Below are 16,205 nucleotides of genomic sequence, written 5' to 3'. Positions count from 1 at the left end.
CGAACCTTGACCTTTTTCTTTATTATGGCGTTCTGTAGCGGCGTGAAAAGAAACAGACATGCGTGGTGGTAAGAAGCCCATAGGTCCAAGTTAAACGCCTTTTTTAAACGTCTCTATAGTAGGCCTGCCTCCGGCTCTCTTTAGTGACGTTTTCCGCGCATTCCTCCCCCTCCTCCGTCTCCAGGGGGGCCTCCGCTGTAGGTCCCTAGTGGAGTCCACTTTCTCTCGGGCGTTCTCCTTCCTCGTCCAAGATGGCAACGCTAAGTGTAAACAAAATCGGGTCTGGCGCTGGGATGGATGCCGGGAACAGGCACAGCCGGAATCCGGCGGGGCCTGTTGTGAAGGTGAGGACAGTGAACCTGAGAGGGCGGGTCCTTGGTTTTGCCTTCTGCAGGGATCGAGCGAGGGAAAACCGAGAGGATCCGTCCTTTTACCCCGCTGGCGCTTCTCTTTCTCTCTCTCTCTCTTAGCAGCATCCCTCGAGAATCACTGGAATTTTTCTGGCTAGATTCTCGCAGGCGGTGTTGAAGCAAAAGGGGGTAGTTGTAACGCCCCGCCTTATACCATCAACTCAGATGAATTCCCTTTCTTTCTCCCATCTTGATAAAACGAGTGCTTGAAAGTAATAGAATCCCACACACATATTTTTTTATATTTATATTTTCCTCATATGTCTATGGAGATTCTCAACCATCCAGATCATGGTTGTCTCAAAGGTGCTTTTTTTCAAAATAACAGGATTATTATTTTTCCTTAAAGAAGAAGACATGTTGCTTCTCATCTAAGAAGCTTCCTCAGTTCTTCATATTTTCTTCATAGATTGAATAAGGAAAAAGGATGAGTATTCTTGCCGCCAGGGATGAGATACTCTCCTTTCAGGATGATGTATTGGATACAATTTAAATGAGTGAAACACTTCAGGAAAATGTAGTTGATGGAGACAGTAATACAATCAGCCCTTTTCAGATTGAATTATTCTTGGCATGTAATTCTTGAAAAAGTCTTTCCCCTCACAAATGTAAATATAGTGTCAAGTAATTGGAACTATGAATATATGAAGAGAGGAAATCTCCTTAGTAAATTGAGGTTTTTCTCTTTATACAATAGCAGTAATTAAAACCTAGATATTATTCCACTCCAGAAGGCAGTAGATTTATCTCTCTCTTTTTAAAAAAGAGGTCTCTTAGGATGTTCTTTTGGGTTAAAGGAAAAGTGAACTGAGACTAGTAATTGCCCATCCTATATAACTCTCTTAGCTGGGAGTAAGTCCCATGTAAACTTGCCTCTGAAAAGACATATGGATTCTCAATGTAAGGTTATTAAGAAAACATTTGAACCAAATCTGCTGATCAAGGCACTATCTGATGTACTCTAGGACGTGAGGTGTAAACTATCACGCAGACTGATTGGTGTACAGAATAAATGTTGCAGGTTGAGAATGAATTATATCTTCTAAATAAACTAAGGAAATTGGTGATGTCTTCATTTTCCACTCTTAATTGCCTCAGTTTAAGCCACATAGATAGCCTTAATCATTCAAAATTGAACTTTTTTTCTTTCCATTTAGTTATGTCCAATTCTCTTCTGTTAATTATAGGTTTTGGAATGTGGAGTCTGTGAAGATGTATTTTCATTGCAAGGAGACAAAGTTCCCAGACTTCTTTTATGTGGTCATACTGTCTGTCATGACTGTCTTACTCGACTTCCTCTCCATGGTAGAGCAGTTCGGTGTCCTTTTGATCGACAAGTTACTGAACTAGGTATGGTATTTTTAAACCTTGATACATGGTTAAGATTTTGCTGTTCAGTAAGTAGAAGAGTAAGTTGAACTCAATTATTTTATTCAGATTATATATATTCATGTATATATGTGTATGTATATATTAGCCATAAAAGCCAGCTGTTGATCCAAGTACCTGTGAAATCAATTGTAAGATGAGGATTACCTGTATTGCATGTGCTAAACTGAATTAATAAAAATCCAAGGAACTTCATTTTTTGCCTCAGAATGAATCAAAGTTTTAGTAAGAATCCCAAGATGCTAAATTTCTACCTTTTTTACCCAAATAGGTGATTCTGGTGTATGGGGATTGAAAAAAAACTTTGCTTTGTTGGAACTCCTGGAGCGATTGCAGAATGGATTAGGTGGTCCGTGTGGAACAATTGAAGAAACTATTGGCCTATCCGGAGAGGTAATAATAATTCATTTTATTTATTTGATTGTCACATTCACATTCAACCATTTTTGCTTCTAATTTCATTCCCAGAATGATTTGAAAATACTTCAAAGCACCTTTGAATAGGATTGAAACAAGTGGCTCTCCACATGTTCCTTAGTTATTACTCTAGCAGCCCTACCCAGCGCCACCAGTGGCCAGAAATTCTGAGAATTGTAGTTCAGCAAAATTTGGACAATCACAAGTTCGTTACCCTGTTTTAATTGGATAAATGGCTTTTGAGCCACATTTTCTAAAGGCAATCCTGTCCATTTTTTAAAAAATTTATATCAGGTGCTCTACTCCAGGGATCCCTAATCCCTGGGGTTGGGGATTGGTATCGGGCTGCGGCATGCCAGAAATTGGGCCGTGCAAACAAGTGAAGCCCCATCCCCAGGATGCAGGCAGCACATGTAACCACGCCCCCTCCAGTCTGCAGAAAAAGCTCTCTCCATGGACCAGTCCCTGGTGCCCAAAAAGTTGAGGGCCACTGCTTTACTCTTATTTGGTTGTTAGAACAGCTAGATTGGTGAGAATAAAGGACAGGATTTTTTTTAGTAATGGCCTCTCAGTTTCTTTCTCTCTGCATCTCTCTACATAATCTGGTACAGATCTTTAAGAAAGTTTTTGATTTTTTTTTAACCTAGACTGGCTTAACTATATTTGTAGGAGTTTGTCTCAAAAAATGAAAGATATAAATATTTCGATTATTTTCTTTTTTTAAAAAAAGCTGTTCTTTTCTTTATTTTTAGTGCATTATCCGATGTGATGAAGATGATACTCATCTGGCTTCTGTGTACTGCACTGTTTGTGCTACTCACCTGTGTACAGACTGTTCCCACCTTACACATTCTACAAAGACACTAGCAAAACACAGACGTGTGCCCCTTGCTGATAAGCCACATGAAAAGACGATGTGTTCTCAGCACCAAGTGCATGCCATTGAATTTGTATGTTTGGAAGAAGGTTGTCAGGCCAGTCCTCTTATGTGTTGTGTTTGCAAAGAATACGGAAAACACCAGGGTCATAAAGTAGGTTTCATTCTTTATTTTCATCTGTGTTAATAGCAATAGCACTTAGACTTATAAACCACTTCACAGTGCTTTAAGCAGCTTTCAGAGTCAGCATATTGTCCCCAACAATCTGGGTCCTCATTTTACCGACCTCAGAAGGATGGAAGGCTGAGTCAACCTTGAGCCAATGAGAATCTAACTGCTGAACTGCTTGTAGCCAGCAGACAGCAAAAGTAGCCTGAAGTACTGCACTCTAACCACTGGGCCACCATGGCTCTTAATACATGACTGACTGAGTAGGTAATATGTATATGCATTCCAGTAACATCACTTTAAAATTGCTTCTCTGCAGTAATATGGTAGGATGTCTATGCATGAGTGTTTTTAATTTTATTGGAAATGCTGTTTGTATACAGTGCTTATCTTGTTACTCTCTGTAATATTTTAGAATCAACCAATCTGAATAAAATAGTCTTTTTAAAAGCTTCAATCAAAATCAAAACTTTTAGAAAAGTAGATTTATTCTTTAAATTTACCATCTCCCTTTTTATTATTATGAAAGAGACTTTCTGTCTGTTGATAGGATCACACTCCAAAAACTTAATAAAATGGGACCAAATTTGGTGTGCATTTTTCCAATGCAGTCATTCAGGAAACCCAGTTGGGTGGCAGCTTGAAATGTCTCTGACTGTTCCATTCTAAGCCCTCTCTCTCTATTTGTCCTTCATGGTCTAAAGTGGACCATATGCAGCTCCTCCTGTGCTTCACATTGTGTCCATATATCCCAAAACGTTCAACCCAAGGGAAGAACAAAAACACTCAAATACAGAATATCACTAAACAAAATATACAGACTCCTGATGCTGTCAAAGCTAATTCTGTTAAAGAATTTGGAAAATATGCTTTCCCATATCTGTTGCATTCTATGTTTTTGTAAGCAGAATGTCCAACATTTTGTTTCCAATTGATAATGGATGACAAATGGAATGCAGATCAGAAGAAGTTCAGGAAAGGATGTTCATTGCTTTGTTTGTTTGTTTTTCCTTTAGCACAGTATTTTGGAACCAGAAGCAAATCAGATCCGCGCTTCCATTTTAGATATGGCTCATTGTATAAGAACTTTCACAGAAGAAATCTCAGATTATTCTCGGAAACTAGATGGAATTGTACAACAAATAGAGGGAGGAGAACAGCTCTTCGAAGATGGTATAGGAATGACCCATACAGAACATGTAAGCAATTTTGTAGTTTCTTCAATTTATGCATAATCTTTATTATAAATTCATTTTCTAATTTTAAATTACTTTTGGAAGTACTTTGTCACATGCTACAGTAGTTACATGATTTATGAACTTTTTTGTGCCCCCTCTCAGTAAATAAATTTAGCACCAACTATGGCAGACACCCAAAAAGTTGATAAAGTTCTTACAGGAACTTTTATCTGTAGGATAAAACAGATGTCAAGAGCATTAAGGAGCTAATTGATTATGGAAAATTTAAAAACATAATGAAAAAACACTTGGAAAGCAGAGAACTCCTTTAAAACTAGGGCAAAGGCACATTCAAAGGGATTTTCATTCATTTCTTTAAACAAACTTTAAAAAAACCTTTTTGTGCAAATTAATGGGAGAAAACTAATTTTTTGGTTTTTTTTATTTCACTTTGTGCTCTAATGTTTCAGCATTTTTAACATTGGAGATATAATACATTGTGAAATCTGAAAGCCATGCATTTTGATTTTTTTATACATTAATACTAAAAACCTGCTGCTCTTAGTCTTTTATTCTTCCCTCCAAATAATTCATGATTGTCACATATTAAAAATGAATACCCTCTGTAGCAAGTGATACTGTATATGGTTGAGCGTACACTAGAGAGAAGTACCATTCATGACAAAAAACTGCTTTAGTATAATTGTAATGCCCCTGCAGCCTCTTTGTTTGATTTTATAATCTCACTTCAGATTCCAGGCACTGCAGAGAATGCTCGGTCATGTATCAGAGCCTATTTTTCTGACCTTCACGAGACTCTTTGCCGCCAAGAAGAAATGGCACTTAGTGTGGTAGATGCACATGTGCGAGAGAAATTGATCTGGCTTAGGCAACAGCAAGAAGATATGACTATCCTGTTATCACAAGTTTCAACAGCATGTCTTCACTGTGAAAAGACTTTACAGCAGGTAGGGAATCAATACTATAACCAAAATCAATATTGGGACAGATGTGTGTGTGTGTGTGTGTGTGTGTGTGTGTGTGTGTGTATGTATGTATGTATGTATGTATGTATGTATGTATGTATTATCTAGCTATCTATATCTTGTAATGCCAATTCTCATAAATATTGGACAAATTACATTCATTTTGTTGCAGATTCTGTTGCTGAATTATAATGTGGCTTTACTGAAAATACTGATTTCATAAATAGCAGTGGGCCAAAAAAATAACAAAAATGCCAAAGGAACCAAAAATGTCATAAGTAACTGGTTGAGGTCAAATTCAAATTAAACCTTGAGTTTTATTCATGGTTTATTTTTTATTAAAATGTTTGAGACCCCACTTCTGAAAAGTGATATAAATATCTAAGAAAATATATTAGACCTGACTTCGAGGTATAAGCTTCGGTATCTGTAGTATATTACAGTGATGTTGGATGCAAATACATAGGTTGTGGTATTTGTGTGATGACCTCATTACACACATTATGCCATTTGCCTCTTTGTGGATTCCCACGGGTGAAAGTGTTTATGAAGGATATTAAACTTGATTATTAAAACATGTAATTATTCAATAAAATTTAAATATCATTGTGTCCAAAAATATATAAAAGAAGTAAACTAAAATTGACTGGCTTGGTCTTCTGTTTAACTTTTTAGAAATTAATTTAAAAACATTTTGAGTATTGATGAGCAATTTGCTTGTATTCTTTCAACTGAATAAAATATAACTTGTTTTCTTGTTTCTAGTAGAGTGCTGCTCTGATCTTTAAGAGAAAAAAAATTGAACAATATACTGTCTTTATATTAATGTATTATGAAATAGTAGTATTTATTTCTGTTGCAAATCTAAATCTGCTACATTGAAGTTCCATTTTTTAATGTGCTTTTCTTAACTAGTTTTGGAGTGGCATACAGATCTTTTTTTTACTTTGTTACAGTAATCTAATCCATCAGAAAAAATGTATATTATACAACAGCATTAAACAATCAAATATAATCTCAAAATTAATAAATATAGTTGTGAGTTATATAACTTTGGTGATATATGGAAAGAAGGGAGGAAGAACTACATATATTATAAGAAAAACAATTTCAAAAATTTAGTGTTGCTTGAAAGTCTTTTTGATAAAGTGGCCACAAAGAAAAGTCTGATTCAGATGTTGACAAATAATGCATATCAGTAATCTGTTGCTGCAAATCATGACATATCTCTCCTTCTATGTAGTATAGGTTCCATGTTATATTAAGCCATAAAATTAAATGTTTGGGGAGGGATTGTATGTTCAGAGATGGACAATATTTCCACAATTGAGAGTCCGTCTTCCAAAGGCCATCTGATCACCTGTTGATTGTGATTCACATCTCATGATCACAACAGAAGATTACTGCAATGCTCTTTTTAAGGAACATTTGAATAACTATTCTGAAACTGCAGTCAATGCAAAGTGCAGCAGCCGGCCCAAGTCGGTGAGAGCCACTGCAGCCATTTAATACTTTTAATACTAATTTTAATACTAATTGTGACTGCTGCATAGATCTGTGATAGGTTTATAGGAAGAATTCAAAGTGGACTTTCAAGGACTATGTGGTTTGGTTTCCAGTTGTTCACCTCTCTCAAGAAACCTGATTTGTTTTACACACATCTTGGCTCTAAGATGCTTAGTTACCAGAACGTGGGAAGTAAGACTATTATGGGCCCAAAAGACATGTTTTTCTGTGGAGGTATCTTGTGCGATACCATCCCACCAGAGATTTGATCAGCATTTAACTTGGAAATTTTATGTAAGGCTATGAAGTCAGAATTCTTTTGTAGGACTTTTGAAATGTAATTGTGGTTGTTATTAAGTCAGCTAGGTTGCATTTTTATTGTTGTTCCTGTTGGTTGAGGGTTTCTTTTTTACTGATTAATATCCTAATTTGCAGTTTTATTGAATATATCATTTAATTGTATTGTATACCACCTGTTCTAATTATTTTTTCCTTCTCCTTCACCATCATCTCCTTACCATAATGAGCAAAAATGAGTTTTCCACTTATTTTAGGTGGGGTTGTGATAGGAATGCAACTGAAATTCAACCATTCTATTGCCAAATGTTGGCAAAATGATTTGAGGGCCTGCGGGCCAAAAATAGGTACTGTGCAAGGGCTGTGAATTCCCCCATCTTGGAGCAATTTTCCATTGTGTTATATGTTGAGAACGCTAATATTTAGATGATTCTGTGCTTATTACACTAAATTTAGCTTCCCTTTTTAGGATGACTGTAGAGTTGTTTTGGCTAAACAAGAGATTACAAGGCTTTTAGAAACATTGCAGAAACAACAACAACAGTTTACAGAACTTGCAGACCACATTCAACTTGATGCTAGCATTCCAGTTACTTTTACAAAGGTATAGTTCTTTTAATCTCTAGGTTAAAGATTCAGAACATGAGTTTGTATTCTTCGCCTACTAACAACTTAGGCAACTTTGAAATAGTCTGCTGTATGGTACAAGAATCTATTTGGGATGAGATGAAAACTACAATTAAAAGGTTAATTTGGTTCATGATCTGTAGCTAAAAATGGAACCTGGAACGTTAAGTTCCATTCATTCCTTCTGTTTATGTTCTATACCAGATGGAACAAAGAATGTATTGACTATTGCCCTCCATGAGCCAAGTAGTTCTCAAGCTGTATTTGGTTGAACTGCTATCTGCTAATGAAAAACTGCACAGCTTTTCATTTGTATAGGCCTGACAGTGGGTATATTCATGAACTTCAATAGGCATTGATCTATCTATTTAAACTATTGCCAGGAAAGCAAAACATTAGTTTGATTTCCAGTGTTGTAATATATCCAACATGGAATTGTCAACATTAATCATTTTTTACAAATCAACTTTGTAACATCATATGTTACAAATTCAAGATAGATGGCCTTTTGGATGAAAAACTTGGTAGTAGTAGCTGGATAATTCTTCAGGACAGCACTGAAGGAAAAGGCAATTGTAGTCAAGATCATACACATAAATGCCCAGTTACTTCTCCCTTGGTATAGGTGCATGCAAAATTTCACACTTGAGTAGGTTTTAAGAAAGTTGCACTCTATCCTCTACTTAACAAATGCATATTCATGAATAACTATATGCATAGTTTTATTATGTTATATTTGTGCTGATAAATAAATAAAGGGAGACTAGTATAGATCTATTTCAAGCTATTTAGCTGTCATCAGCTAGCCATACCCTTACTGGGAATCGAGCCTGTGCTGTATTGCCTCTAAGGCAGATGTGTTAACCATTGAGCCACAGAGCTCGACTCCTTATCAGCCAGCCAGGGTGAAAGGTATCTATTTAGATTTTACAACCCCCGGTATGCCCAAATATGGGAGGAAGATCACTACTTCCATTCTCTGTCCTTCGGCTCGTCACAAGAGACCATCCAGGCATCTCTAACCAAGATGATTAGTGCAGTTATTTTAAAATTTGTTCCTGTCTACCACAGTATGGGCACCACATTTCAGTGTATTTCCAAAACTTCAGATTTGTAAAATAATGGTCAATGTTGCTTATGAAACATCAAGTTGTTAAGGCCTAGGATGTTGACAAGATAAATTATTTTCTCAATCCTCAATTCCTGATTTCTATAACAAAAGGGATAAGATATTTGGCTGGCATGTAAGAATGCCTTTGAATGTTAGCTTCAAAAATGAGTAATCCTCTTTTTTTCTCTAATACAGGACAACAGAGTACACATTGGACCAAAAATGGAGATTAGAGTGGTGACCCTTGGATTAGATGGAGCAGGCAAAACTACTATTTTATTTAAACTAAAACAAGATGAGTTCATGCAACCCATTCCAACTATAGGTAAGTAACAGAGATTTTAAAAATTGTGACTTTCTTGAATATGTTTTGTTAGGAATGTATAATTAAAGTTCTTTCACTCCCTTAGGTTTTAATGTTGAGACAGTAGAATATAAAAACCTGAAATTTACTATTTGGGATGTAGGTGGCAAACACAAACTGAGGCCTTTATGGAAACATTATTACCTCAATACACAAGGTAAGAATACAATACTTTGTGACTTAATTACTCAAAATTTTATCTCTCATCCAAAGGTTTTGGTAGTCCCATTGAAATTCATTTAACTTCAAAGTATAAATATTTAAAATGTAGATAATGTTTATATTTATTTGTTTACGATTTCTGGGGATTTGCAAAAGTTTAAATGATAATGGGATTGTTGTTTAATTACTTTTTAAAAATTAAATCCCACATATCCTTGACAGAAATCTATGCAACTCACAGCAAATAACAGTAAAAGCATTTCTCTAAAAAGTAGAAACATAAAAGACAATTCAGCAACAAGAACAAAAATTAAGAAAGATGATACACTAAAGACACTAAAAACTCTTCAGAAGGAAGGGTTTTCACTTACTTTTCAGTGAGGAAGTAAGAGAGACTTTCATTTGTTGGCAAAGTGATTTGATTTCATAAAGTTGGAGAACCTACATGCAATCACTTAAAGACTTTTTTCTAGAGTCCAAACCCTAATAATTTAGGACATACCAGAGGGGCCTCCAAAGATTCTTCTCATGGCTGAACTGCAGAGCTTCCTGTCTCTACTATTGCCACACACATAGTAGAACAGGAAAATATAGATATTTTCACTGATTTTATTTCCTCCTCTTCTTAGTGCTATCTTATTTGGAGCAAATTTTGTTCGATTGGATAAGCAGGTCATTAAAACCATTTCCTTGCATTCCAGTTGCTGGTTCTCCAATTAATAAAGTTTACTTCTGCCTAACCCTGAAAGCTATTTTGCTCTTCAAAGATTTCTGGTGCCGCATAGGAGGCTGCATTTTTTGTGTGTGTAAATATATGAGTCTGCTTCAAGTAGATGGCAATTTGGACATTTGTACTAAGTCCTAGCTTTCAAATTGAATTTAAAATTTAATCCTCCTCCTGACCTAAAAAAATAAAATGTTAGTAGGAAGAAACAAGTTCATAACATATATAATTGCATAATTGTTCTTTTCTGTAGCTGTGGTCTTTGTCATTGATAGCAGCCATAGAGACAGAGTCAGTGAGGCACACAGTGAACTTGCCAAACTATTAACAGAGAAGGAGCTGCGTGATGCTTTGTTACTGATCTTTGCCAACAAGCAGGTAATATAGCCCATTGTGTTTGTTTCTGTTTCATTTCCATTGTTTTCATTTTGGCAGTATAAAATAGGAGAAAACACAGAATAAATCAAAAACTGTTGTAATTTAAATGACAATCCTTAAGAACACATCAATCAATCAATCAAAATAAAAATAAATATTAGATTATTCTATTAAAAATAATAATCTTTTTTCCTATGTCCATTCACCCAATACCAAGTCAATCCTCCAAAATGCTCTTTGTGTTAACTTGTTACATTATCAATAAACCCCACTAAAGGCTGGTATGAACCTGTTAGCCCGTAATTAGTTAAATTTTGCTTTCTAACACTAGGTATTTTTGGCCTACCACTTTGTAGTTATGTGTCTGGTTTCTTGTGTTGAATTTATTTCTTCAACTTATTTCTTCAAATGGTTGGAACTTAAAGCAGGATCCTTAGTTGAAAGTTGATTGGAAAGATTCTTCCCTTAGGAAGAATCTTGATATATATATTACATAATTTGAATGCCGTTACAGAAACAATTTCAATGATATATGGTGTTGCTATCTCTCTTCCCAGAGGTTGGATGGATGAAGCATTTCTTACTATATGCAATGTGTAACAATATTTTTATAATAAAAGTTGTGATCTGTCTTTTCTCTTCCCCTCAGTGTCCTAAATGTGTTTCCCCACCCTATTGTGCTACATGTTCAAACTGTTTAAAACAAAACCCCACCCTATTCTTAAATGAGAACATTTACTTTTAAACTATTACCTCTCTTTACAGGATGTGCCAGGGGCACTTTCAGTAGAAGAAATCACAGAATTACTGAATCTCCACAAACTTTGCTGCGGTCGTAGCTGGTACATTCAAGGTTGTGATGCCCGAAGTGGCATGGGACTTTACGAAGGACTGGATTGGCTTTCAAGGCACCTGGTAGCTGCAGGTGTACTGGATGTGGCTTAAGAGAGCCAGTAAGCATAAAGATTAGTTGTTTATTTATGTGAATTGATATGATCAGATACGAACTTCATCTAAACCTGTTAATCCTTAAAAACATTTTGTTGGAATGCTAGACTGAAGCACAGTGTAGGTATAACTTGTGTAAATTACAGTAACCAAATAGAGTGATCTAATGTATTTGTGGGAAAGGTGCCTTAATTTCTTTTAAAGAAATTTGAACTGAGGATCTTCAGCCTTCCCTATTAAACATCCTTCTCTCAGGACTTAGCATCTATTTAATTCTACTTCTTTCAGTGATGGCCTTGCTGCATTCACTTGCTCTCGCAGACTTGGGTGCATGTATAACCATTATTTCACATTACCAACATAGTTTACTATATATTAAAGCGAAGCAGGAACTGATTGAACAAATGCTTGGTTTTGGTTAATAGCTCTTGCTCTTAAAATTCAAGCCCATATCTATACAAGTATACTAATAACAGTTTTCCACTTGTGCTATAGACTTACTATTGCTTTTATGTATTTCTTTTATTCTTATTTTACTCAATTTGGATGCTGCTTTTGAGGAAACTCTTCTCTGATATTAAATAATTATACATTTTTGCACATATCATCTAGGTAAAATTTCCTATAAACATAGGATTTTTTTGGTCTGTATCTTGGAAAAACTGTTGTGCTGATCAAAGACTTATTACTGTTATTTTGCAAATGTGGCTTACAAAGTATATATTGAGGCTGCCTAAAATTGCATTAACACATGCTAATTTTTAGATACATTTAGAAATTTCTAATGTACAAATATTCCATCCATTCAGAGTTAAGAAAGGATTAAGTATAATATCTGACAGATTTGAAGTTACTCTGACCCGTTCATAAATATATTGTGTGCTTTAATTGCACATGATGATTTTTTAACTTGTTGAAATCATATAGCCTATTTAATTGTGGTTAATTTTTCTTGCACACATTACTTGTTACTGGTGTGCTTTCGATAAATTATGAGCAGCCTTGAAAATGCAGAAATAAATAACAGTAGTGAAATAGGACCTCCACTAATGTAGTTGAGATGAGAAGTTTAAAAATTAATAGTGCAGGTTGTAGCAAACATGGAAGATTCAACAAACCATTTGTTCAACTCTAGAAAGGGCAGGAAATTTTTGCCCAGAAAAAAATGCATTCTAATAAAAATGGAGAGGAAAATGAAGGCAGTCTCTTGAATATTAAAATGATAAGAGCAGCATTTCTCAACTTAATTATTTACAAAGATGTCAAAGTTACACATTCTCACTGTGAATTGTGGGAAATGTACCAGCCCATCCAAATAGTTTCAGCTTAGATAAAAAGTGTCCTGACTGTTTTATTTGCTTTTTCAATTTTATGTAGACTGCTTCTGCTACATGCCTTTCTTGTTTCTTTCTCTCTTCACATTATTTTTTACCAAAATTCTCTGTAGGGGTTGGGTTTTTACATCTTTGACAGATTGCTGTCTCTTAAATTTCTTGTAATAAAAATTCATGAAAAGCCCCTATCCACAGATTGTTTGTCTTCTACTATACTTATCTTAGTTGGGATGTTGTTGGGAGTAAAAACAGCACTGCCTTACAGAAAAGCTACCAGTTAGATATGTGGCAGATACGATTTCGAATTATGTAACAAATGTTTCAGAATTTACAACTACCAGTCTTTGCTTAAATTGGTACATGGAAATCAGACTTTCTTTAAAAGACACTGTGCCATTGTCTTAGCATCTTAGCATTTTTTTAGTTGAGATTGCATGTCAGAATCCCTTCTCATTTCCTTGTCATCTTAATGCTTATCAGAATTTGGGGATTGTTAGGCTTTACAGTTCATTCTAATCTGTTTAATATTTAATTATTCAAAATCTGTTTTATGAGGAGATGTTGGAAAGTTGAAGATCCTTTGGTTTTCATTCATATATGTATGTATGTGTGTGTGTGTATATATACATACATACATACATACATACATACATATGTATGAGAGACATGGAAACACACTATCTCCCTACTGCCACAGACTGCACATTTGTTTCTACTTTAATTTGAACTAAGATTTGCTTTTAATTTTTTTTACTATGATTCTATAAAGATAATCTTTCATTTTCCCTCTTGATATTAGTTGGCTTATTGATGGAGAAAGTTCTATGAATTGGTAATTTTGATGTTTAATATTGTTTAATTCTTTGACTATGTTTTATCAAGTAATACACATTCTAAGGGTCATGCTTTACCATGGTTAATAATTTCATGCTAATACTTGAATTCATTCATTTTGACATGCACTAAATTTTAAGGTAAAGTTTGCTTAATAGAGTAACTTGAAAGAGAAGTTTATACATAAGTAAATGTTCAGATTCAGAATTCTGACTGAGTGCTAGTCAGTGGTTCTGTGTTTTAAGACTACAAACGGTGAAGCTATAGCTATCTTAAGAAGCAAGAATTTCCTTAATAAAATGTTTCTTACTAAAGCAATAGTTCACCAAAAGTTCAGTGACAATTAAATCAGGATTTAGATAGCAAATATCTAAACCATCATCAATAATAAATGACCAATAAAAGACCAGTTTATCTCTTTAAAAATGGAGTTGCTGAGGAGTCCAGAAGCTCCATTGATTATTGGAAGTATGTGGCAGAACTAGGGAAAACAATTAGCAGTATTGATAGGTTGCCAGAATCAGAACCCTAGGGAAGATGAAACTAAGAGTTCCTTCTTGGCCTACTCATTGAATACATAAAAAGGTCAGAACCTGCTGCCATGCATGAAGTTCATTCAGATTGCAAAAGGAGACATTGTTACTTCTCTCTACTGTGATTGACTTGAGACTTTGCTACTTGCTTCAGTAGTGCATGGGCTGCAGTGAAGCATCAGTCCAGAATTTGGATACCCAATCATAAGATCCTTGTTGAATGGTATTCCAAAGTCTGTAGACTGTAAGTAAGGTAGTTGCAGTCATTTACAACCTAGTCTTGACTCTGTGCTGTTTCTTTCTCTTACTTCCCTGTTAATACTTTCCAATTAATACTATTGGCACAAAGTGTGTCTGCCTCTTCAAAATATAATTGAAGTGCTTGAATCATGTTACACAGCACAAGCATATGTTTGTGTGTTGTGTTGTTCGTTGGAGCTTAATCATAAATAACTTTCGGGATCATAGTTTTATCAGCTTAGTGAAATATCAGTTCATCTTTAAAACATAATCATTTCTGAAACAAGGTCAGTGAAAGAACTTTTAAATTGTAGCCATTGTTTTTTTTCATAACTACTGTGTTGAAGTAGTAAGTAATGCTGCATATAATTGTCTTAAAAGTTTAAAAAATGCTACCTATTTGAGATAAAATATTTGCCATTGGTTCCCTCTCTTTGGGGATATGTTTGGATGACAGGCATGTTTCAGCATTCTGTAGCATTTATGCATTAATGGAAACCTTTAATGTATTAAAATAATTGGCTATAGATATCTAAATACTATAAAAGTAGCGATTATTTGCCACAAACATTTCTTACCTGCTTCAACTCCTGTCAAAATACACTGCAAGTTTAGATGTGTTTAAGAGCTAGGTTGTAGGTGCAAAGCCTGTGTCTGTGAAGTAATTTGAAAGGTTTTACTATATTTTACTGGTCAGACTTCTGCTACTGTATGCCTTGCTTTTATTTCATTTTAATGCTATTAGGCTGCATGATACCACTTGATATATAGCAGTTCAAAAGGCTGACTGTAAATTGTTTTATCATTGGTTTTAAATGCTGTTGCTTGCTTCATGTAAAACTCTGAAGGTGTTGATTTTAGGAGAATGTGCAGAAATACTTGTTGGTTAATATTGACAAAATTGAGCTCTGCTGCAAATATAGTGTACTTGTATAAAAGTATTATTTAACTGAAAGTCACAAAAGCTACTGTGAATATAACTATTATAGTTGTCTGAATTCAAGTTTTACCAAAATTAGCTCTTCTTGTTTGTATTGTATATAACTTGTTCAAGCAGAAATTAAAAACTTGCTTCATACATCATTGACCTTTAATTTTCTTTAGTGTACTAATGAGTGCAAGTTTTTAAAATTGTTTTAGCTCCAAAGAATTTTTAAGAGCTTCATATAAACTGTTTTAAGAGTGGGCTGTATTTGATTAAAGATAGATTTGTAAAAAAATGATACAGTAGAATTTTGATTAAATGCAGTGTTCAACAATGCTAAAGAAAGGTATCATATAGTATCATTTATAAAATGATACCATATGCAACGATACCCAGTTACACAGTAGCTTATAACTTTATGCCATGAGTTATTTTCTAATTACTAACAGGAATAGGTCAAAGGAAGAGGAGTTATTGCATAAAAATATCCATCTTCTGCACCTGTAATACATGTAAAATAGCTCACAAAAATAAATATTTAACAGTTGTGATAGTGAATGTAGTAATAAAGTTATTTCATCCAAACTTTCTTCTTTGAAGCTTATTCTTGACAGAAATTGAGTCTCTCTATTTCTCTCTGTGGTTTAAATAATACTTGGTGAATTCTTTTAGAGCAGGTTAAAAAACCCATCATATATTAAGCTGACTGTGGCATTTATCAAAATGATAATCACTAATATGTCCCTATAGACTTGAAATTGAAATTTTAAAAAATCTCAGAAAAAGACAATGGCAA

At 34.6% G+C, this 16,205-nt stretch overlaps 1 protein-coding gene across 1 annotated transcript; it reads left to right on the top strand.

Moving 5' to 3' along the window:
* The first annotated feature begins 155 nt into the window (after positions 1-155).
* On the top strand, positions 156-15,994 carry TRIM23 (tripartite motif containing 23). The gene is made up of 11 exons (XM_014060951.2): positions 156-344; positions 1,598-1,760; positions 2,071-2,192; positions 2,969-3,247; positions 4,279-4,461; positions 5,193-5,408; positions 7,699-7,833; positions 9,163-9,292; positions 9,378-9,488; positions 10,471-10,595; positions 11,361-15,994. Exons 1-11 carry the CDS (start codon positions 252-254, stop codon positions 11,538-11,540), a joined length of 1,737 nt encoding a protein of 578 aa, XP_013916426.1. The 5' UTR covers positions 156-251; the 3' UTR covers positions 11,541-15,994.
* The last annotated feature ends 211 nt before the right edge of the window (positions 15,995-16,205 follow it).

The sequence above is a fragment of the Thamnophis sirtalis genome, unplaced genomic scaffold (assembly GCF_051295495.1).
Source record: "Thamnophis sirtalis isolate CommonGarterSnake01/CBP01778 unplaced genomic scaffold, rThaSir2_p1.2 scaffold_5, whole genome shotgun sequence".
Taxonomy (NCBI): domain Eukaryota; kingdom Metazoa; phylum Chordata; class Lepidosauria; order Squamata; family Natricidae; genus Thamnophis; species Thamnophis sirtalis.
The sequence above is the reverse complement of the archived record's forward strand: the minus strand, read 5'-3'. Positions and strand labels throughout refer to the sequence as shown.